A 25,353-nucleotide genomic window follows, 5' to 3' on the forward strand; every position below is an offset into this window, starting at 1 on the left:
AGTGAAAACCCCAAACACACAAGTATGATGTGCATTGCCCCCCTCCCCTTTTTTTTTTTTTTTTTTTTAATAATGCAAAATCTTATTTGCTACCGTCCAGTGCCTTAGACGTAATTTTATACTGGCTGGGTAGAGTGGTGGAGGGATAGGTGATGGTGTTGCGGGGGTTTTCGCAGTTTTCTGTTAATGCAGAATAATGGCTTCTACAGTGTTTTGACCAAAGGGGTCTACAGATACAATAATTTCATTTCATTTTTAGTATTATTTTTATTTTTTTTAGCTTTCAAACTCTAAATTATTTTATTTCTATGTACTCATTTGTCAGTTTATCGTGTACACTGGGCTAAAACTCAGTTGCTAAAGCAGTCAACAGACCTGCAATAAATCCTTCTTTATTATGTTCAGTTTACAGAAGTAAAAGGTTTAAAGCGGTAGTTATTTCATGTCACGGTTAATTTAGAGGCTGTAGTTTGTGTTGCTGTTGAAATGTGCTACATCATACTGAGAGGTGTTTGAAGTACTACAGTATGTCAAATATATTTATATCAATGGGAGTAAATAATAGGAACCCTTCTCACTACAAGGTAATACGATAAAACAGCAGCACATACTTTTTGAAAACAGATGAATAAAGGGAGGATTTACCGCAGGACTGTCGTAATAGACTGCATTAGTTTTCATGAGGTGTACCTAATAAACTGCTGAGTGAGTGCAGAGACCTGAATAATGATTGATTGGTGAGCTGTTCCTTAAACAAAGTGTTCATTTCAAGTCCTCTTTTATTTGACGTATAATGTTTCAGTTCATGTTTTTTTTATTTTTTAAGATGGATCATTCTCTTCTTTTTAATCGGTGTTTATCAAAAACAAATGCACCGAATATTTGTTGATCAAATGCCTAAAACTGTCCCTCTACGTCTAAACATCTAAAAGGAGTCCGCTAATGCATTTCTGGTGCAGGCACTGGTGTTCAGACGGCTGTAGAATATATTGTAAATCACTGAGTTTGAGACTGAATGAGATAACGGATCGAAAGTGTGTGTTTGTCTAAGACGGAAAATGTTTATTGTTGTCAGATGGCCTTGGTATTGAGATGTCTTATTTTTGGGTCAATAAATCGAGTTGGATAGTACAAGAGAGCCACTTTGTCTCATTTCTCCCTGTGATCTGCAGAGGGCGCTTTGCACCAAGAAATTACTAAACCGGACAACGATGACCTATATTTTTAGCAATTTTAATTAAATTGATTTCAAAACCAGGTTAAAAATGAAAACAACTGAAAATGAAGTTGGCTCTATCTACAGTTGGAAAACAGAACACATTGAAAAAAATAAAAGTACAGTTTTGTGCAAAACGTATGCATTTCACAGAATAAGAAATAGAATGAAATAACTCAGGCACATGAAGCGTTACAACTCACAACCAGCATGAAACGAAGGTCAATTTTAAGATAGTGAAGCAATTTACTCAATACAGACTTTTAGTAAACCACAATAAATACACATTTCAATATATCATTCATAATAAATACTGGAAAATAAAACCAAACAAAAAAAATTCTTAACTGGATGCAGTGTTGTTGTATCTAGCCTTCTCACACTGTATGCTTTGGCACAAATAATATGTACTATAGGCCAAGTTGATGCCACTGATTGCCTGAAAGCAGTCTGTACAATCCCTTTGTACCGTCAAGGTGGCATGAGAGGTCCCAGCTACCCGACAGTCACACAGAACAGACGGACCCTTTTGATTCTAAAAACCTGGGGAGATATTTTTTTAAGCTTGAAAGAGCGACAAATGTTTGTACTCATGCAGGAGCAAAGTGCTCAAGGTAAAGAATTTTAACAACGAGAACGCTATTCAATGAATTATTATAGTCCCCCAGTTGTTGACTCCAATTAAATTTTTGTCAGTGGTTTTATAAAGATGTGTTAAAAGGTTATTTACAGATTTTTGATTTTTTAAAAAATCATCCTTTTAATTCGAATGGCTCACCTGACTCATTGGGAGTCATCATGTAGCGGTTAATCACAGATTTGGCTCATATTTAATAATAAGCTTTGATTGTCAACCTTGAACATTTGTTTCCTATGTATACAATTATTAAAACAGTGGCATATTTTTGTTTTTTATTAAACTAGTGGTGCTTTCGGTACAACAATAAGCCCTGTGACAGTCAATCAAAAGTAATCTCAGTCCACTTTTACTGAGGATTTTCTCTAACCTCAAACTATTGCACTAAACACTTCAATAGAACAAACTGACATCATTCTTGGATCAACATAAATAAACATCTCAGGCATTAGACAGTGGAATGTAGCTTATACAGCACTGAAAAAAACAGAAATCCAATAATCAGTTAATATATTACATACTGACGTGTTATTTTGGGTCAATATTTGGTCTCCGGAGCTTTGATGGAGACTGGTTACGGATGGCTTTCAAATCTATTATGCTAATCTAATGATAAAGATCTGTTCTTCTTGTTTTGGAGATATGTCAAAGTGCTACTTTATTAATATCCCTGTTTTAATTAAACGCTTCAAAGAATAAATCATTTGTAGTGACACCTGCAAATCACGCAATTCAGGGGGCTTAGTTTTCCACCGTTCAAGTATTTATCAGTTAAAACCAACCGCATGCCACTGGACCCCCCACACATGAGTGCAAAAGGCTGTGAATTGATTTCTGACATTTGATGCTATTGTTATTGTATTCCAAACATACAAATAAGAATTCAGGCTTTTTTTCATGCTTTTCAAAACCATAGAAAAGCATATAATAGTGACAAAAAAGAAGAAGAGAAATGTACATTATGTATACAACACTATTTTTTATATATATAAAACAATGGCGTTCTTTTCCCTAAATGTTACTGAGATCCCCAAAAACAGCATGCGTATTATCAAAACATTTACAATATATTAAGTATACACGTAATTCAGAAACAATAAATAAACTGACGATAAACCTTTTTTTTGCACATTTGACACATACAGTAGACATAGAAAAGTTCCATCTACAGTACAATATCTGCTTAAAACTAGAACTTTACATCTGAAATTACAAGATACATTGCACAGCGTGACATGACTGATGTTTTTAAGTGTTTCTGATCTGGTCCATCTTGCAGTGAAGCGCACACTGTTGGTGGAGAAACCCAGAGGAGAGAATCATTCCTATAAAAAAAAACATTTCCATCATGAACCTATGGCTTTATAGTTACAGATGGAAGTGTATTACGTTGCTGTGAATTGCTTTAAAATTTAAGGTCAGATAATGCAAAAAAAAAAGGCCATGATTATGTTCCCTTAAAATGCCACTTGGTCGGGCTCAAGTTAAGACGTAATAATGAAAGAACACTTCAAAAGGTGAGGCCCCCACTAAATGGCTGTGACCTCAGGGCAATGGTCTGGTAAAGGGAGGTTCTTAGTATTGTTTGCTAGTAAGGTCAGGTCAGAATGTCCATTAAGACTGGACTCTTCCTGTGGCTGTTCAGCTGTCAGACATGAGCTGCCGTAGGAACCCTGGGTGTTATTGTTCAGGTAGTTCTGAAACTGTGTCTGGTTCTGGTTGTCAGGCTGCTCAACGAACGCCGCTTTGGACGATGCTTTCTTCTCCTGATCAGGTGTGAAGCAGGTCAAAGGGGCGGCGGGAGCCCCATTGGTCAGATTAAAATGATGATTAGCTGTGTATTGTTCCTCCACCTGATTCGTGTAGTCTGTGTACTGCTCAGCAGACATGCTGAATGGTCCTTGGGCCACGTTGCCGTTGGTCGTACTGACTGGATCTTGGAATGCTAAGGCTTCCCCGTAGGGTTTGCTGGGTTGGCTGGTTTGGCCGTTAGAGACGGCACTGGAGCTCCCAAGCTGATAGTACTCAGCCGAAGAAGAGTTCATTAAGTAAGTGTTTCCGTTCATGTGGTTATCATGCGCCACGGAGCCATCATTGTAACACAGAACAGAGGACAGGGGGACCACCTCAGTGTGAGACACAGATGGGGTTTTCATGTCATCCTGAAAGTTCTCAGACTTCTCTTCATCCTCCTCGTCCTCCTCATCATCCTCCGAGTCGGTGTTAGCTAAGCTCTGGGTGCTTGAGTCAGACAGTCCACTGCAAACACTGCTGCTGTCCTCCTCATCCTCCTCATCGTCTTCGTTTTCCTCTTCCTCCTCCTCCTCCTCCTCATCCTCGTCTTCTTCATCTTCTTCCTCATCTTCATCGTCTAGCGGCTCCTCCATCTCATCCACCGCCTGCAGGTGCATGCTGGCTGCCTGTGGAACGGTGTCCGACAGAGAGTACTCCAACCTGTGCTGGGACTGAACCAGAGGGTTTCCGCTTCCCAGGTCGTTAGTTTCACCACGGTAACCGTTAGTGGGGGGCGCCTGCTGCTGCTCACGACTCTTCTCCAGCTCCAGCTTCATTATGGTGTGCAAGAAATGGGTCCGAACACGGATGGGATTAAACTCCACTCTCCCAGTTGAATTGCTGCAGCCCTCTTTTGTGCAGCCACACGGAAACGACATACGGTCCACCTGAGGAAAACACAACATTTACTGTCCCATTCATTTGATTTGAAACAGACTGACCTGTGTAATGTGATAACGACATGATGTGCTTTCTTTAATATGCTGTGTCAGTCACTGATCTCAGCAACTTCTCTTGAAATGCACAGAGCGTTTTTTTCTTGTTTACGAGGGTGAGAATAAAGCTGAAAGATATGCACGTCATGGGATTTACCTGGCATTTGATCCCCGCGATGCTGCAGGCACAAGTCTCCGGGTCACAAAAGACTCGGCAATCACAGCCGCAGTCCTCTCTGGACATCCGGATAGCCCGCAGTTCATGTTTCTCTTCCACGTCGATCTTCTTTACCCCGGAGGAGCGCAGCAATGCTCGGCGCTTTTTAGTGGTAAGGGGCTGCAGGAAGAAGTACTCGTCTACCTCTGTGTTGTCCAGATCGATGTCATCGTCAGAGATGTCCTCTGCCGTGAGCGTGTTGGCCTCTTCAGACTCCACTGTGCCATTCTTGGTCAGCTGAAAACAAGAAGGGATCACATTTTTTTTTATAAAAGCGAGGAAACAAAGAGCCAAAGTCCAAACAAAGAGTCTTTCAAAGCAGATTCCTTTCAGATTCTCCACATATTTGATACTGTTGATGATGCTTATCGAATCCTTTTGTGCAAAAAGATTCATGACTACAGTTTTGTTCAGATACAGAGAACACAACATTTACCTTGAGTTTGATTGAGTTAAGTTTCTCCTCCTTCAGGTGATCTCTGAGCATGTCTCTGTGGAGCCTCTCCTGCTCCAGGGCGAATTCACCCAGGGAGTACTGCCTGATCCAGCTGTGTCTGTTGGACATGCCCAGTGTGCTGCCTCCCTGGCTGGGCACGCTGGTGAAGCCCTGCCGCCGGCTGAAGTAGTACACTGTCACATTCTCAAAATGCACCCTCCTCGTCCGTAGGCGCTTCTCTCTCTTTAATATTGAGTCAGCTGCAAAGGGAAATGGCAATCATTGCACTTTTCTTTAACATTAACGAATTCATTTATCTAACAGGAAAATAATTAAAGCTCAACACTGCAAAGCGCTGCGTTTATCATTTATTTCATGTTGGAGTAGAACAGTTTTATAGCCATGTAAAGCCTGTTAAGATAAGTGACACTTTTATGGCAAAATGTAGGACACAGACATGCTGAGAATATTGCACGTAAATGCCTGAAATATGAGGAATCCTTTCTTGCTGAGCTCCTACATATCGTAGCACAGATTTACAGGGAAGGATTTCATCAAATCTCTGTGCTTCCTCTCAGCATGCGAGTCCTCTGTGTGTCTTTTTAAGGAGAGCCTTACAAGAGGGAGGGGCAGAGAGGAGGGCAACGGTGGAGCATAAATAATCCCCTGCCTGGCCCAGAGATGAAGAGTGCTGGTTCACAGAAGCAGTGTTCCCAGCATTCACCCCATATCAGACAGACAGGACAAATAGAAACCATCTGGTTCCAACAGCTCTCCACCCCGCACGAGATGGACAATGCATTTCATTACAGATGTAAAGCTGTCAGACTGATGGTGCCGAGCAGAGCCGAGCTTCATTATGATATGTACAAACAGCTACCAGCTTGTTTTCATGTCAGAACAGCTAACACATGTTAAGGTCTATGTAATCATCCTTTGAGTATGTCTATATTAAACAAAGAAGCAACATCTTGCAGGTATTTTTCACAGTTAAGCGAGCTATTAACAGCAAGTTCTCCTTTGTCAAGACAACGAACAAACATTACAGATGTTTTTCCTCCTGAGGGAAATCACTTGTCTCATGTCTCCAAACAGTCAATCACTGTACATTCAAACGTCACTTTACAGGAGAGAAGTCTCTATATCGCACGGCTCCCTCGTTGCTGTGAGCTACCATCAGCTGCATCTGACACAGAGGCCAAGCTCAGCCTCTAGGGACGCAGCATCCTACTTATGTCTCACCACAGGGAGGGGGGCCTGTCACCCATCTGTGTGTCATTCACACGGATTAAAAAAAAAAATCATTCAGTCATCAATAAAACACGCGTTTATGTTGACTTTAATTAAAAGTAAATGAGCCAAATTGTGCACATGCACACTGAACGTGACTCTCTGGCACCAAGTATCTGGATGCTTTCATAATCCCCCAGAAGGATTGATAAACTACAACGATATTATCTGTTTCACTCGTATTCTGTTCGCATTAGCGATGACTTCAGTGTCCTTTTGAACCCCACGGCGGAGACATGTCCTTTCTGGTTGGTTTACCTTCGATTCAGTCTGCATTCTGTAATACAGAGACAGTTCTCAGTCTATCAGTAGAGGTAAACCTCTTTTGAAGGATTTATATATTAAAAAGTAAAACTGTTTAGAGTCTGTCACTCCGATTTAGCAAACTTACATCTATATATTTAATCTGAGCCACAGTTGTAACAATTAATTGACAGAAAATTAAATAAAATCTGATGATTTAATTATAATTTTCCGGTTTTGGGCGTTTGTTTGGACAAAGCAAGACATTTAAAGACGTCACCATACCTCTAAACACAGACCAAATATTCCAAACTCTATTTCAGTATATTTTGTATTTTTCATATTTAGATTTCTCTCATATTCTATTTTAGTATTGTATTTTACGTCTTAGCTTTTCCATCTGTTACACACTTAATGCTGAGCATTTCATTTTATTGTTGACCCTGTGTTAACCTGTATATGATGAATAAACCTGAAACTTGAAACTTGAAATGATTCATTCTTAAATTGGAAAATAATCTTGTCTACAGTTTAATATCTAGCAATATTGACAATGATGAACTAATAATATCTACTACAATAATTTAATGTTCTTAGAGAGTGGTACATTTTTACGTCCAGTGTTTCAGCGTTGCACACACACAGCTTTAGACTGCATCAGCTCATTCATTTGGCCGGGCCTGTACTCTGATGCTGTTCCTAATGAGAGAGGCTGCTTGTGCATCCTTCCCCTTTATTACACCACGAGGCTCTTAGCGTCACTCAGCCTCCTCTCCTCTCCTCTGACTCTAAATTCATACACTCCCTTACCAACAGTCATGCCGATCTGTTTTCTTTGACCTGCATCCTGCAACAACTGTAAGCTACAAAATCAGGCTGTCTCTGAATCCTACTCCTGATTAAAAATCCCTTCAGCTTTGTTTTCCTGGAGATGAAATGATGACATTAATCTTACTGTCAATATGTACACATTAGCCACACCGAGCACAATGGATTTAAAAAAAAAAAGGCACAAGCACTCACGGGTGAAAGGGCCTGAAGCGGAGGGATTGACACTGTCACTGCTATCCCCACTCTCACTGCAGGAGACCTCATCATCAGACTCCCGCAAGGAAGAGCACGGGGAGGAGGAAGCTTCCACCTCCTCAAATTTCCTCTTCAGTATTCCACTCATGGCCCGCCGCATCTGCACCTGAAACCGAAAGACAGCAGAGGGGCAACACATTATTTAATATTCAGTTTAGGGCCATCATAATCCTCCATACACTCAATTAGCAATGAGACCCAGTCTGCACCCCTTCCCCCCCTTCCTCCTCTTTCCCTTCACACAGCACATACAATCTCTCCTGCCGCTATCCCAGCTCCAAGGCGTTCCCTTGGCGATTGATCATCTTGGCACAAAGGAGCTGAAATGGAAGGAGAAAGCTGCTAATTACATACTACGTCTGCCTTACAGGAAGTTTATTGCACTGTCTTTGATTGAGAGGCTGGAGAAAGAAAGACACTGGAGCAGCTTGTCTTGTACTTCTACTGGTCAGGGTAAAATTATGTACAATATTGCATATAAGCATCATGTGACTGCTGCTGCTAAGAATATCCTAAATTTATTACACTGAACCTTCTAGGAACAAACAAACAAACAAAAAACATCTGCACCTTTTTTTTTTCCTTCTAAAAAACAAATAATGCAACAAATTCAGATGTTTGGTGTGAAATTGATGTTTATGGTTTGCACGCCCACGCTGACGTGCATTTTCACGTAGCCAGTGAAGCGTGGCGGCAATCTTCACCAGACAGAAGTGATTTGTACGTATAATACACGTCGTGCAGAGCGGGAAGAGGAATAGGTGAAGCTGTTGCTGGAGCATAATGAGTGACATCCTGTACATCTGTAATGAGTAAGAAAAAAAAATATGAAAAGGCAAAGCCTCAGGTGGATACAGCTACAGAATCCATACTGTGACGAGCTATAATGTGCATTATAATCTGCTCCAGAGGCAAGGTCAATAATAATGCATCCTAAAATATATTTAATATAAATATAACAGCAGAAATTGACCAATAGATTATACTGCTGCTGCTTGAGACCTTTCAGTGATAACTGTGTAGGTGCAGCTAAATGTTTGTGGTTACAGCTCTTCATACAGAAGCTTCTGTAACAGAAGTGTTAATATGGACCACTTCAATGTCAATTGAGAGGAGCCATTAACTCCCTCTGACTAATGATGCAATTAGACAAATAAACAAGAACAAGCTCATCAGTCAGCTACACTAAAACTAATCAGCATTATACTGGAACTGACTCTAATAACTACTGCATTGTACGTGTCAAATAATATATGATTTTGATCACAGCTTTTTCCTTTGAATAACCCTTAAATTACTCTGCCGTTATTCCTCAAAGTGTAATGGATTGTAATATTGCAGGACTTATTTAATCATTATTCATCCTATCAGACATTGTTGAAAATGTACTCCTTTTATGTATTTAGCCGAAGAGCCGCGTGTTCCTCGTTTAACAGCAGCAGCTGGAACATTTCATGTCACATTTCAAAATAAACCTAATAACACAACAGTGCCGCTGTAGCTCGCCATGACTGGCAGCTTTCCCCTCGCTGCTTTCTTTCTTGGAAGCTGGAATCAGTAAAGACAGCATGCATCTTCACCCAGTGCCGCTCTGTCTATCTGCCAGAGCAGCTTGTGGGGGAGTTCCATTCACAGACAGCCACAGTGTTTCATCTGGGTTCTGCTATCGAGTCATTACAGATGCAAATGCTGCCTGAGAGACATGCCGCCTGAGAAAAAGAGGTGCAACCCAGAGAGGACTAGCGCTGCCAGCAAGAGGGTCATTGTTCCCAGGAGGCTGTGCTTGTTCAGTGTGGTGACATGGCACCACCAGCATTTGGAGAACCTCCAGAGTCAACAACTCTACCTACAACTAAGGAATGTGAGGCATCCTCCATCTGGGGAAAAAAAGAGTGGAGGAGAGAGAGATCTGTCAGGGTAACCTCACTGAAAAGATTAAGTTTCACACAGAACTGATGTTAATATGGAAACTGTAAGAGGCCGTATCCTGGGGAAGAATTATTTTAGATTATGTAAAGCCAATAACTGACGAGAATCCATCACTTTCTCTTATGACACGACATAATTATATCAGCTAATGAACTAGTACTGAAATATATTAAAAATAGCCTTGTGAGGTCTAAAGCGCTGATCAACAGAAGCTGCTAATTCCACATCCACAACAGTTTTTATTATTTATTTCCACATCTAATATGTTGGCAAACAGGAGTGGAAATTTCCACCAGAAATGACCTGTGCAATTTTAGTCCATTTCCTAGCAAGGGTCCTAATTAGATACCATTGTTGGAAACCTATTTGTAGCCCTCAGCTGATGCTGCACTAGGCTTTGATGCCAAAAATGGTTTCCATGGAGATTCTAATGTACTCTCTCAAGTAGTGCTTTCTCATACGACAGTGTTACATACTGTATAAGAGGGTTTCTTCAAACTAAAGCACCAATATTAGAGGAAACACTGAAGCAATTGATGTTTGTACGTTTAGTTCTTTTCTCAGCATTACTGGGTCATTTGCATGAAAAGTTAAAATCTTTGACACTGAATGGATATGACATCATAAGCCACAGAGCTGTGGGTAATCTAGGGTGAACCTCTTCCATCATAGACAAATAAAAACCAGAGGTTGCTGCTTCTCTCCAACAGCTCTTTCTTTGTCTTCACTGTTGCCTTTCCACTAATCATCACTGGGCAGCATACACTATGGTACAAGGGAGAAAATCCCAGAGAAAATAATGCAGCAAAAGCCAGCTTGGAAAGCCCCTCCCTGTGTTTGCCTCTCTGTGCACACACATCAACTGTGGAAACCAACTCTTGTCCCTAATCAGCAGCGCTCACGGCACTGTAGCACACTTGCATTCTGAACACAATTGTATTTATTTTCACAATCACAATGAATCGATGTGACAACGCGAGGCTCAAAACACTCATCCCAAGTGATGCCGACAAGCTTATGGCATCTGGAGCAAGTCATGACACATCAGTACTACAATGACCAGACTATACTTCTCTGTGTGTGCCGGCCCTCACAGGACCAAACTGACCTGTATCCGCTGGCAAGACTGTGACTCCTTTCACCTCTTCTCACAGCAGCACAGCCACACAATCATAAATGTGGCTATTCAAAAAAAAAGGTGAAACATGATGAATGAAGAGGTTCCCATTTTGTTTCAGTCCACTGACTTGCAGCGACCCTTGAGCTCCACGGGCATGAGAAAAAAGGGTGCAGGAGGGTTAGAGAGAGAGAGACAGAGAGAGAGAGAGACTTGTAATTTTCCAGCTCTGACTGCACTGTCGGTACCATATGCTTTATTGTTGCAAGACGACAGTCTTTCTCACTTGAACTCCCTGTCTGTCACTGTGTTCCTGTCTCTCTCTTTCTCTTTTTTTTCTCTTTCTCTCTCTCTCTCTCTCTCTCTTTGGCCACACAAAGGCTCATTAGCTGCAGCCGGCTGAAAGGCAGGAGCCTGACTGGAGCAGGAGTGGAGCAGAGCAGAGGCAGCCTGTGAGATCACATGGGTGGGATGTCTGAGAGAGAGAGAGAGAGGGAGAGAGAGAGAGAGAGAGAGATAGAGAGAGAAGGAGAGCGAGTCAGGCGTGCCTCTGCTCTGCTGTCTGCAGTATTTTTCAACATGACTGGGGAAGGGGAGGGGGATGAGTAGCAGAGAGGAGGAGGCAAAGGTATAGGGGTGGTTGGGAGGTGGGGGGGGGAGTCAGAAAGAGGGAGAAAGACAGAATGTTGGAGAAATGGATGGGGTGGAGGGGGGGGCACATGTGATGAGATGCAGGGCAGTTGAAAAGAGGGGGGTGGGGGGGGGGGGTATAACAGAGATGCAGAGAGGAGGGGATAGTAAAGGGGAGGTGGGAAAATGAGCAAGAGGTGGAGTGAGAAAGAGTAGGGAGGTGGAAAGGAGAGGGGAAGCAAAAAAGGGAAACGTCTAATGCCAAGAACAACATCAAAGGACCATCAAGAGAGCACAAAAATAACTAAATAAAAGCTCAAATGACTTATAAAGACACACTGCACATTGTTTATATAAAAAAAAAATGTGGGCAAATCATCCAGCCGTGAAGTATATATAAAAAAAAAATCATATATGTGGAAAAGCTTTGACAAGAAACTATCAACATATACTACCTCATCCACAGGAAACAAGATTTGTCAGCACTGTAGTGAATGTGCTCCCAACACTTCCTATGCCAGGAAGTTGTGCAGAAGAGTAAGTGGGGCCCCAGCTTGTGCAGTCAGAGAGCCATTATATCATTCTGACACTGAATTGGTCTGTATGTCAACATAAAAAGGTCCTGCACTTCCTCGCACAGGATAGCTTTAAGCCTAGAGGCTTTTCTATAGCCAGCGCAGCACTAAAGTCTTTACAAACAAATGACTATTCCTGATCACAAACACAGCAGAAGGTAAGAATAGACTAGTTAGCAACATTGCGACTCATCATTCACTCACAGCCTCATGTTTTTTATGGCTCTAAAGTGGACAGGGTTTTAAATCCATTGTTTATTAGCTTCACAATGTCTGTTAAATCTTACGTCAGAGGATTTGTACTGTTTCTTTGGTGCAACTGCAAGAAAACAATTGTCATTCGACCCTGCAATATTCTGCATCCTCACCAGTGTCCTCACTGAACCTCGCCTTGACAGCACTGCACTGCTCCTCCATCCCTGTTGTAACACTGCACATACCGTCTCTCTCTCTTGTGCACTATATAGCGTCACCTCGCCATACGCATCAGCAAACAGCAGTTTCATTTAATCTACTTTACTCTGTAGCTTTGAAGATCATCATAACTCAGAATCACGGCTTTAGCAACAGTATGAGGTTACTGTAGTAGTAGTAGTAGTAGTAGTAGTAGTAGTAGTAGTAGTAGTGGTGGTGGTAGTAATAGTAGTGGGAATAGTATTTAAGGGTTTATTTCCATTCTTAGAGGGATGCTGGCCCTGAAATGGCTCCTTTACAATATGTGGTTTGCACACAGGAAGCCAGTGGGAGTGAACTGACCGTCCTCTGACAGAAGCACTTTACAGTCAGCTATTATGGCTGAATCAGAAGGATCAGAGAACAAGCAGGCATATTAACACAACTGCAGCAGCAACAAGATACACATATATATTACAGGGGGGGTAGACACAATAACAAGAACACCTGATCGGTCTAATACAACTCAGTAATTTAGGAAGAAACATACAATACTTCTATGTCCATCCTTTGTATGTATGTATCTCTGACACAGTACATACAGTATCATTGAACTGGACTTCTTATTGCGTCCACCCACTTTAGATAAATACTACTCTCATCTGACTGACCGCACTAATGAGAATGCTGATGTCCTAATCAGCATAGTTCTAATCTAATCTTATTTGTGTCTCACTGTCTCTCCGCACTAAAAGACCCTGTAATCAAACTGACGACAAAGACTTACGTCTGTATTCAGATTTGTATATTAGAAATGAGTGGGCATAAACCAATTTGTCCTTTCAGCTCTTCACTATTGTTATTTCCATCGTTCATGCAGATTCAAAGCTCTAGTGTGTAGGATGTAGTGACATCTAGTGGTGGATATGCAGATTGCAACCAACTGAACTCACAAAGAAAACACAAAAGGCCTTTCTGGAACCAGTATTTAGTTTGTTGGTTCTGGAAGAGGACACGCTCCCTCTGTAGACATATGATGTTCATTCATACACTAATGAATATTATATTCAATTTCTGCCTTAATCTGCCAATAAATCTAAAACCTACACACTGGACCTTTACATAAATTAAACATCTATTTTATCAAAATTTATTCGTTCTTAGCTACGAAATTAAAGTGTTTAGACAAAAACACAGTTATCATATTAAACGATATTAAATACTTCCAACCGGTTAAATAATTGGGACAAAACAAGAGAATAGAAAATGTTGTTAAATATAAGCTTTATAATAATCATGGACTAATTCCGCTTCAAGGATTTTCTGCTTACAAATATCTCAAATTAAAAACCGTCTCAGTGGATGTCTGATTAAAGTGTATTTTATCTTTGTCTTGTATCTGCATTCAGTTAAATTTTCTACCCGTTTATCTGTTAAGTAAAAATATGAGCAAAAGCAACCTGCACTTATACTTTGATTTTCCCTTTAAATGTCAAAATTCTGTTATGGGATTTATATAAAAATGACTTTGATCATCTGAGTTAAATTAAAGGTTAAGATTGCACTTGTCAAACAGCTATGAGGAGTGCTGTAATAATGCACATACAATACTGTACATTCATTTTATCAACCTGGTTGTTCTTCTGATCCTTTCTTCCACAACCTTTGATAAAATGTGTTATTAGATGACCCTATCTGCATTCATTTAATGATTCACCCATAAGCACTGCACATATATGCTGTCCTATTACATAAAAATGCAAAACATAAGCTGGAGAAATGGCATTTGTTACACCATTGCACCAGTGATGGTGACCTATATTTGCTCTGACTTTCAAGAGGCTTTCCATTTCAATGGACGAAAATGAAGACAGCTGGCAAAAAATAAACAAAGACGAGGTTTGGAATTAATCATTTGTGTACCCATACTGTAATTGAGGTCATATGCAAAAGACCTGCCCGACTCCCACTGTAACAGATGAAAGGTAATTTCTAAAATATGTTTTTAATAATATCTCCAAACAGAGTTGTATTGTCAGAACAACAAAGCACACAGAGGAGTGTTTGTTATTTCTCACCGCAAATACAGCAAACCTTTCTGAATACAAAATCGAGATTAATTTACCCTGCTTGTTTGTTTCTTGCTTCTCAGAGCATGACCAAAATGAAAAAGGGAGAAGAAAAATTTAAGAGTGCTTGCCTTTTTGTCTAAACTCATCAAAACCTTTCCTGCAGTAGCTATCTCTAGGGTCTTTGCACAACATTAGTGATACAAGACCTTCGGAGAGTGTGCATGTGTTGAGTTAAAAAAAAAGAAGTGTAAAAGCAATCATAACATCGACCTGAAATGTGCGTCTTCATGTCGATGTGCTTAACAGCAGTGACCATGAACCAAAACCTGACTCAACCACAGATGAATCACTGCACCCACCTTACTTGTCACTTTCATCACACCCATTACATTACCCATCTCGGCATCCAACTCAGCTATCTCACAGTATGTTCAAATACTGTATAGAGCAGATGGCAGATTCAAGTCCAAGGTGAGAGGTCTCTATCAAGTCTCCGTCGGCTGCATATTGCAGCTCTACTATGAAGATGCAGCACACGAATCATAAAGCAATATGCCATCATTCAGAACAAAGATCTGCAGTGCACCAATTGTGCATTTTCCAAAGACATAAAAGATACTTGGACTGGCCAACAGTAATTCTTCTGGACTGTGCCACATGTGCCATAGATCTTTGCCAGAGGCCTAAACCATTTACAGTACAGACAAGCCAGAGCACAGCACAATTCCTACCAGCCAGATGCCTCCTGATAATCATAGACATCCATGGGAAATAGATTCACAATTATTAGCATGCAAGGAAACAGAAATGTATTAGATTACTACATTAAACACAAGCTCAGACAAATTGGCCATGTGGTTAAATGTCTGACTACAGCAGACACTCCAGTATCATCTATATATTGGCTAGCAGGCACTGACAGAAGGACAATGTCAAAGATAAGCCACAAAGTGTTCTACATAAACACCAATAAATGGAGGGACATCGCACAGGCAGAAATCTGTCGGGTCAGAGAAGTTTATGAAGCAGCTATTCTTCGTGATAAATATGTTTTACCAGGTCGCACAAGACAAAGGAGAGGCTTAGAACAAAGAAGGAAGATCCATGTTGATTAACGGTACCCTATCTGTGGTTCCAGGAACATAAAGCACCATTGTGGTGAGGTCAGAGAGAAACTACAGTATTTTTGGGCAAGATAGATTTGGTTGAATGAGTCTGAACTAGAACTGCTTGATTAAGGTTAGGAAAAGATCTGATGGTCACACCTGAATTAAGTTATATCGTGAATACTCTGCAGCTTCGAGCTGCTTGTTTTAGTTCACTGGTTCTCATGTTCTCACTCCCATGACGGAGCTTTCACACCAACGTGCGGTGTTGCCTCCGGTCATTTGAAATAATACCAGGCAGCAGAGAGGAAGCAGTTTTGATCATGGCTGCAGGGCTACGAAGCAGTTTCCGCCTAAGTGCACAGATTTTTAGTCTGGTGCCAAAAGTAACCGCTTAGTGGCAACAGACTCTTTTGGTGAGAAGCTTGGCTTTTTGGGAGGACGCTCATTCAGGCAAGCAGTTATCAGGATGGTTGCAGCACGCCTGGGTGCGAGACTACCTTAAGCCTGGGTGCAGTCAGATCAGCAAACATGCTCGGATCATGCATGCATTGAGATTAAGACTCTTTCCCATGGAAATTTAATCATGGAGAAAGTCAAGCATTTACAATTTAGCCTAGGAGTTGTTGGAGACCTGTGAACATAGGCTTTACACCTATATTTTACTGGCTCCATTACGATGTTTCTCCATAAGGCCTCTTGCATTTTTTTATGTGCTACTAAATTGTTTCCTTTCTGTATGTTGTGATTGTTAGCCTGCAGAGGGTGTTTTATTTTGCCAAATGGTCTATGCTATTCCTGTGTCTGACTTCCTTCCTGTCTAGTCTGTGCTGCTTGATGTGACTGGTTGCAGCTTTGGTCAAAGATCTCTCTCTCTCTATGTGTGAAGCAGAGCAAAAAGTTGTGTGTAGGACGCTTCAGAAACACGCCGCAGCCCCACACATTGTTACGCAGTTACATCAGATAATGTACCTGTTAACACATTAGCTACACCAAAACAATTAGCTGAGCTTTGAGTTGAGTCTATCTGCCCCTGGCTGTTCGAAAATTGCTTACTGCAGCTTTAAATGTCTCTAATAGCAACACTGACATCCAGAATGATTGGTGTCAAAGTCAGGCGCCCTGAGCTCACCTTCCTTTCGTTACATGAACCTCCCATCTGCATTTGTACGAAATGTTGCAGGTGAATGTACATAAATCACTAATTAGTCCCTTACATATGTGTACACTAATTATTTGCATATAAATATCATTTTTCTATCATTCTTTGAGCAACTGCCAAATGTGTATGTGTGTGGGGGGAACAGTGGTGGGGTTGGGTTGATATAGATTGATATGGATTGCAGATTTCCTTCCTTGTTCTTTATCTGCATCTGCCAAATGCCTATGCCAGTCAATATGGCTGGTCGCATCACAGACTACTAGTGTTTCCACAGTGATGAGGCACACATTTATACAGCCCAGATGGCTTGGCAGATCTTTTTTTATATTAATTCTTTCTTTTTTTCAATGTGAGAAACTTTAAAAAAAAAAAAAAAATTGCAGTAGACCCCGTCTGAGTAACTGAGGGTGCAATCCAGTGGATCTAACTGATGGGATCACAGAGCAAAGACAAACCCTGAAACCACAAAAGATCCAGGGCCATGCAGCCAGTCTGAGGTTGTGCTCAAACTCATCCATCACTGGTGTCACACTCAGCCATACATGGCAACCTTGAACGAGAGAGAGAGAGAGAAAGCTAGGCAGAGATAGATAGATAGAGAGAGAGAGAGAAAGAGAGAGAGAGAGGGAGAGAGAGAGAGATAAATAGATAGATATGGAAAGAGGCTTGGTCTCAGCTGGACTCCCCTGAGGAAAGGCTGTGGCCTGGATGATTATACAGCTACAGATGATGTCAGTGGAGGATCCCTGCCACCGAGAGAACACAAACACACAAGGCCACAGGAGAACATGTTTTTAGGAGAGGGGGGGCATCTGTCTTACCGTGCTGGCATCGTGTTTATGAATAACACAATAAACATTTTCATCCTGTCCTTGGGACCACACACCAAATATCAATGAATGTTTACAATCATGTGCATAAAAACCTCAGATAAAAATAGCACAATACAAAAGGGCTGCAGTAGAAGGCTCTCAGTTATTTCCTAAAAAAAAAAAATCCACGGTACAAATGCTGCAATTAAGCAACAGTATGTTGTAACTAAAAACCGTTTATCTATGCCAGATTTGCAACTGGCCTGTCATTACTCACGTTCAGTACAGAGCAGTAAAAAAAAACACACCTGAAACAACACGCTTGCTCTGCAATAAAGATCAGATGGACAAATTATGCAGATAAATAACATTAATTGTCAAAAACAGCCATCTTCATACTCAGTCATCTCTGAAAGACGTCCACGTGCACAAGGGAGAAGAAAGAAAACCTCCAACAATTAAACACAAAGGAATCCATTTAAGGAAATGTAGTGACATCTACAGATTTATGCAAACGAGACTTCACATGCGCTCTGTACATTTGTTAACTTGCACTTGCCTTAGGCTGCAGACAGATCTGCTCCACACACACACACATGAAAGAAGGGGGGTGGGGGTGGCGAGTGCAGCCCACTGCTCAGCACTCAGCACACGGAGGAGCTGCAGCCTGGTGATGCCTGCTGCAGCCCTCCTGCAGCTACAGTACAGCCGAGTGCTGGGAATCATTGATCTGTTCTTCCTCCTCTTAGAACAATAGGGGAAGCACGGCTCCTTATTAACCACATGGGTCGAGAGCAAAGGGTGGCCGCTACTCCGTTACCACATATGTAGCTGCACATCTTTGATTTTAACATCATAATAAAGCACAAAGAGTTGGAAATAACTGCCAACATTAGTGGCTTGAATAAACGACTTAAATGAGAATATCCTTGTTGAGAGCACGTGAACTCATTTGACTCCTGGCGCGATAGTTTCTCTTTAATTGTTTCACACCAAAGAGCACTAGTGGTGTTCAATTAAATAGAGCTACATGCTGAAACTGATATGTAATCTTTGCAAAGACATTTCATCCAGCATCTCACTCGTCTTTGTTGTTGTAAGCAGTGATCAAAATACAAAAGGTGCAAACGAGCAAGCTCCACATTCGGACTAATGTTTTCATTTGCTGTAATTCAAGTCACACAGTGCGGAGGCATAATCAGGTACTCTCACCCTCATGTCAATCACAATGCTCCCCTAAATTATTCATGGCTCTATATTTTATTTATGACTATATTTTCCCATGCCACCTGAAAGTTCGCAAAAGCCAGTTTGCTGGCAGAAACAGAGCTGCCAAAGCATTTCATAGAGACAGGGCTGCTTTCATCTCTCACACAGGCTGGGAAAGCTGTGGGATGTGGGGTTCATATTCTGCAGACAAGCCTTATCATTTATATATAGCCAGTATCATGTTGAGATCTTGAATCTTTTTTTTTTTTATATGCAAAACATTCGCACTGTTATCTGAGAAAATTCGGGGAAGTAGGCCAACTCTGCATGTGATTAAAGTATATGGCGAATCAGAGTGATATAAAAAATAAAGTGACACAAAATACTAGCTGTGAGAAATCTTCGTGAATTGTTATCCAGGATACACGCCTACTTTAAGGGGTGTTAATCAAGTTTATATGATTCTGACTTAAAGTCTTACTAATCAAGATTGTAAAGTTGTGAAATCTGTGATAGTTTCTGTGAACATTAATCAACATTGTGTTATGTTTATTTACACCTATAGATCATGTAGGTATGTGTGTTCCTGCTTTTACTCTGTAAAACGTGACTCATTTATATATTAGCTTAACATATTTATTTTGGAACATTTACTTCTAATTTAGCATTGTGTCACGATGATGTGGAAATATTATGTTGAGATCTTTTTTATAGCCGCATTGTTGCTGAATTTATTTTCTTCTCTTTAATTACTTTTTGGAGAACTATTGCAATTTTTATTAAATGTCTTTTTCTCGATTACGGAGCCTATGAGAGATTAAAGACAATTGGTTAAGCTGTGCTGAAATGACTGAAGATCAAAACACCTGCACACTAATCTCTATTGTACAAAATGTATTATTTTTTATTATGATGACGACTATTTTGGGTCTTTTTATACATTTATTTTAGCAATAGCGACAGCTGAAGACAGAAAATTGTGGAGAGAGGGGGTATAACATGCAGCAAAGAAAAAATTTTGATCTGAGACAAAAAAATATATGTAATGGATTAATGAATATTAATTTTCCACTGAGTCTGGCCCACTTCAAAACAGAGAAGAACAGAAAGAAAACTAGAAATACAGAAATCTCTGTAAAAAACAAAACCTTTCGAACTTTGGCTGAAAACTGTGTTTGGACACTTTCACTCACAGGATGAAGCTAACTGGCTTTCAATACCTTTAAAGAAGAAAGCCTTACAATCCAGATTTAAAATTCAAATCTCTGGATATACATTATACTGTTGATGAAAGTGACCATGTCAAAATGGCAGCAGGGTCGTGACATACAGATCATCTTATATTTACATAGAGCACAACAAAATAGAACATAAGAAGTGAAACTATCTTTAAAAATCTGATTTCTCATCAAGCATTTTATGTAAGTTATGTTTAAATACCCAATATACTGTATAAGCAGCATTCCTATCTTGTCCTATCAAGTCTATCTTGTAAATTATTAGAAGCCTAGGGTGCAATTTAAATAAATTGACATAACCTTAGCATTGTTATCTTAATGATTATTCCATAATTTTACTTCTTGAAACAGTGACTACGTGTTCCTTATCTGTACTGATTGTAGAGTTTTTGCAAATAAAAGAAATAACATCACCTCAGATATTGATGTCTGTGCTCTGTCTAATGCGTTTCTTTCATGGCATACCATGCGCTGACAAATAAAACTCATTAAGGCCAAAAAAATATGTCTTTTTTCCCCCCCTAACACTTAATTAAATGGCAACAGACAAAAGATTCCAAATAGGTGTCATGGCAACATCTCAAGAGAGCACAATCCTGAACCGTGAAAGCCCAGAGCTCAGCCAGGAAGGAGCCAAAGACACAAAAAGAGTCACATCAAAAGCCTCTAAATTGGAAGCGTGAACCCCGCTGAGACGCACAAAGCTGCTCTGTAATCTAAAAGGTTGATATTAGTTCACACAACAAGCCGACTGTATACTTCATTGATGCTTTGGATTTTAATTCAGCATTTGGGAAGAGAGACGACAAATAAAAACGGGTATAGTGACAACTGAGAGAACCTGTGGTAGTTTTGTAAGAGCATCAAAAAGACACCTTCATCTGCCTGTTAGCTTGTTGTTTGACCTAAATTAAATAATTCCAAAAAAAACATGAAAGATGTTCATGTTTTACTCAAAACTAGACTAAACAAATTGTACAGTAGAAGAAAATCTGCTTATTTTAGTAGAATATGAACACCTTTCTATCTTTCCATGGTCACTGCAGGAGTGACTAATAATGCCATTTGGGTGCAGAGATATAATAATTATGAATGAGCTATATGCATATTTGCTCTTTTACTTTTTATACTTTAATTCCTATAGTATGGTTTATTATTTTTCATATTCAGTGTATTGTTGTAGCCTGTCGTGGAGGGAAGGAGGGCTGGCTTTCACAAAGGACAGAAATATTCTGTCTATAGTGAGTTATTTTCTGTATGTTGGACACTTTTTAGTGTATAACTTGGGATATACAAAGAGAGAAATAACCTTGTCTTATCCGGGGTGATAAGATGTCAAGCCAGGTGTGAAACAACCCACTGGGCTTGTTAGAGAACAATGACAATTGCAACTCCTCTGGCTTAATGTAGGTGGCTGCTACACATTGATGGCGGCAGAAAATGAGTTTCCTCCCTTGGAGTGAAACACCTTGACTGTCTGATTAAAGTGCTACATGAATATATTACATTATTATTATTGCAAAAAGTATTAAAGCAAGTCTTCCTTTGCAAGTTGACCTTTGACCCGACTCTTTAAATCTTCGGATCAAGCTCACTGAGCCGTGAAATCTTCTTGTTTCCACATTAGAAAGTCATTTATCTGTGCATGTGAACCTTTGTGTACAGACAATTCACCCACACCAGCCTCCTGCAGTGAGACACTCCTTAGTGCTGTTAAGCCATAACACCTTTCCTGTGAATCTTTAATGGTCCGCATACACTGTTATCAAGCTTTAGCCATCTGTGCTACAGTATGTAATAGCAGCATGACTGAATCACTTATTCAAATAAGCCAACTTAATGATACTGCTTTTCACAAGTAAATACATCTACTTAATGTTTCAGTGTCCTTTAACTCAGTGCCACGTGTACTAATTAAATTCTGCTCCTCTGAGGACCGCGTGCTGATAGATTGAGGAGACAGATGGATTGAGGAGGAAAAAATACACAGTCACAAGAAAAGAGCACCCCCCTCTCTCTCTCTCTCTATCTGCCATTCCCCAAAGACACAAACACACCCTCCCCATCCTCACCTTTCAGATCTCAATCACAAAGATGGAAAATGGCTGTGTGATTGCGTGTGCATGGTCGCATGTTTCATGAGTGCTTCATGCTTCAGCACATAACGGTGGACTGTCGGTGCTGCCTGACAAAAGAGGCTGGCAGAGGAACTGTAAAGAAGGCAGGGGAGGATAATGATGATGCTGCTGCTGCTGCTGCTGCTGCTGCCATATTTAGGCCTGATACATTAAATAAAATTAATATATGGCTTCTTAGGCAATAAAAAAAACAAATCAATCAGTCTTGCCTTGGAAAAATGTCAAGGGCTGTGATTTCCCCATATTTGTAGAACTGATTGATTTACAGAAAAATATAAATATCAAGCACATAAGACAAAATACCCTAGAAAGATTCTCTTCTCTTTTCATCGTTTCGATATCAGAGGCATCTCTCTGGTATAATCCAGTGAGAATAGCGCAGCTGTCTGTATTGACTAAACACCGTTGTCTGCATCAACATCACATCATATCTTGTTATCAGAGGGTCTTTTGTGGCAGCGTAGCAACAGTTGTGCGAGCTTTGAACCACGTATCTCGCAGGCATGAATTCAATATGTTAATGTGTTGTGAAGATTGGCAGTACGATATTTCAGACGAGCAAGATGGGAGATGTGGTCTTACCTTTAGCAAAAATATATTACACTGCAGCGACCTGCCTCTGTTCTGTGAAGGAAAGAGAAGACACGTATGAATTAAATGCACTCTGCCGCCGGTGTAATATCATTTCTAGACTTACAAGAGATGCAAAAGGTGACTTTGGGTTGTGTTTTGTGCCGTTTGTTGTTCGAGTTAACACAAGTTGCCATAACAAGAAGAACACAGAGCTTTTTCATTTGTAATGCACGGCACAGGTTTGTCAGGGAAACTTTGCAGTTTTTAACACTGATGTATAATAACTGACAGAGCTTTATCTAAACCTCTTTGTGAGCCTTTTAGAGCTGGGAGGTGGAGGAGGAGGAGGCGGAGGAGGAGGAGGGGGAGGAGGAGGAGGGGGGTATCCCCCGGGGTGAGGCAGGAGGGGAACAGACTCTCTGCCTCCTCTGCCTGATCTGCAGGGAACCAGACTCTCTCTTCTCCCTGTGGTCTGTATGAGATCCTCTCAGCCAGTTGGCCATATACCAGTCAGCCGGCTCCTAGTATGGTAGCCCTGTATGACACACATGTGCGCCCTCAATAAAACTACACCCAACATGCACACATACAGTACAGAGTGTGGTGGTGGAACCTTTTGTTGCACAAAGTGCAGGAGGAACAAAGAAAACGTGGTCTACAATCAGTAACACCATTCTCAAATTTGGACTGACCGTGCAGATGTCCCAAGCAGAGTGACTACTGAGGTATGATGTCCAGAAAGAGTTTGACAAATGGACCATTCAGGGATGGATCCCAACATATGAGGCAACAGAACAGCATGGGAAACATATGAAATGTCCAGATAAGGTGTGCAACACAGAACAGAGGTGATAAATAAAGACAACAGGGATGTGTTTCTCCTTCTCATCAATATGAATGTGTTAAAAATACAGGCTTATCATATTAAGATTGCTCATACTCACCATTCATTTCGCTACTATCATCCAGCCAGTGAATGACGCCCCTCTCTCTCTCTCTCTCTCTCTCAATGGACTTCTCTCTATTTTCTCCCTAGACCATGTCACTGTTTTCCTCTGCGGAAATCCTCCACCTGCTGTGAGATCATTTGTAAAAAAGAAGAAAAAAAAAAAAGAAAAGCCGGTACCGGATTCCCCGAACAGTACAAGGACTATAACCGGCACTATTTGTCGCGCATAAAGAGTGCTTTAACAAGCTCTCCTTCCGGCTGCTCAGGGAACAATGGTGCAGCATCAGACTGACAGCTCCACGGCCAACGTGACTTACTCTGTCCAATCGTGGTTTTTATAAAGCAGGAATCAGCCGCAGAGCTGCCTGCCTGCCTGCCCACTGTGTGTGATCATGTGCGCCGACTGCTGCCAAAGAAGGTGGGCTTTGGTTATGACTTTGGAACATATTTATAGGGATTTATGGTGTTTAATGAATTTGAAATGATTTGTTTATGGAGATTTTTTTTGGTCATAAAAGTAAAAGTGAGTCACAGAGTTGATTTGCTGCTTTATTCTTGTCTAAAAACAGAAAATCCAGTTCTATATGACTTCTATATGGGCCTATCTTTTAATGTGTTATATAAAAAAACAAGTTATTTTAGAAACCACAGCTGCAACATTTGTATAACATCCTACTTATATGTATTTCTTGTATGTATTACTATAACCTCTCTAATAGTTATGGTTCCCAAACAAGCCACACGTGGTAATGAAAGTGATGAAGTTGAGAGGCTTGTAAAAAGAAACATCTGCCTTGGCAAACACCCATAGCCTTACTACATCAGATTTAATTAGTCCCTGCTGGGTTATGTATTAAATCAGCCAAATGTAAAGGGTCTCTGCAAGGTTAGAGTAAGAATGCAACACGAAAGCTTTGTTTATTTTTGTAATGTCTGTTCAGTGAGAATAAATATGAAGTCCTCAACACATGACTTTTCAGGGTCGAGGGGGAAAATAAATCAGTGAAGCATACCGCCATCTTGTGGCCATAGTGTCAAACTACATGAGTTCTGCAGGCCTCAAAAAAAGCTCTTGTCATGTTGGTCTCCAAACAGAGCCAGAAGTGTGGGTGGCTGGTGCACGGATGGTGTTATATTCTACCTTCATGTGCAATGTGATTCATTTTAGTTTGCTTGTACTGGACATGAAGGGAAAATGAATGTTGCATTTGGAAAAAAAACAAAAAAACAGAATTATAGTTACTTTTTGGAATTTTTAAAATTTTATTTAGCAAAGAGAACGCAGCATATATATCCATCCATGTTTTATAGCCGCTTATCCTCATCAGGGTTGTGGGGTCTACCCAGTTCACCACAGGGCTGACACACATAGACAAACACCTACAGGTAGTTTAGACTTAACCTATAAACCTGCATGTTTCTGGACTGTAGGAGGAAGCCAGAGTACCCACACAGAGGAGAACTTATCGACTCCTCAATGAAAGACCCCACCGAAGGTTCGAACCAGGGACCTTCTTGCTGTCAGGGGACAGTGATAATCACTGTACCACCATAATTTCCCATAAATGCTTCATAGGTCTTTTTCACAGCAACATT

The 25,353-nt window shown here is 40.6% G+C and overlaps 1 protein-coding gene across 3 annotated transcripts; it reads right to left on the reverse strand.

The window, feature by feature from the left end:
- Nucleotides 1-48: 48 nt before the first annotated feature.
- Nucleotides 49-24,163, reverse strand: csrnp3 (cysteine-serine-rich nuclear protein 3). Of its 3 annotated transcripts, XM_019255278.2 has the most exons (6): nucleotides 23,753-24,163; nucleotides 22,818-22,859; nucleotides 7,792-7,960; nucleotides 5,236-5,495; nucleotides 4,740-5,036; nucleotides 49-4,534 (listed from the first exon to the last, which is right to left on the reverse strand). In XM_019255278.2, exons 1-6 carry the CDS (start codon nucleotides 23,753-23,755, stop codon nucleotides 3,383-3,385), a joined length of 1,923 nt encoding a protein of 640 aa, XP_019110823.2. In that variant the 5' UTR covers nucleotides 23,756-24,163; the 3' UTR covers nucleotides 49-3,382. The 3 variants fall into 3 exon arrangements, with proteins under 3 accessions (XP_019110823.2, XP_010735764.3, XP_027146703.1); XM_010737462.3 differs by lacking the exons at nucleotides 22,818-22,859; nucleotides 23,753-24,163 and adding an exon at nucleotides 10,892-11,340; XM_027290902.1 differs by lacking the exons at nucleotides 22,818-22,859; nucleotides 23,753-24,163 and adding an exon at nucleotides 8,107-8,387.
- Between the last annotated feature and the right edge of the window lie 1,190 nt (nucleotides 24,164-25,353).

Source organism: Larimichthys crocea, chromosome XVIII (assembly GCF_000972845.2).
Source record: "Larimichthys crocea isolate SSNF chromosome XVIII, L_crocea_2.0, whole genome shotgun sequence".
Taxonomy (NCBI): Eukaryota; Metazoa; Chordata; class Actinopteri; family Sciaenidae; genus Larimichthys; species Larimichthys crocea.

Coding starts and splice junctions, on each gene's coding strand:
- csrnp3 (XM_019255278.2), bottom strand. Junction 7,961..22,817: donor GTAATATATTTTTGCTAAAG/GTAAGACCACAT, acceptor TTTCGGTTTCAG/GTGCAGATGCGGCGGGCCAT. Junction 5,037..5,235: donor TTAACTCAATCAAACTCAAG/GTAAATGTTGTG, acceptor TCTTGTTTTCAG/CTGACCAAGAATGGCACAGT.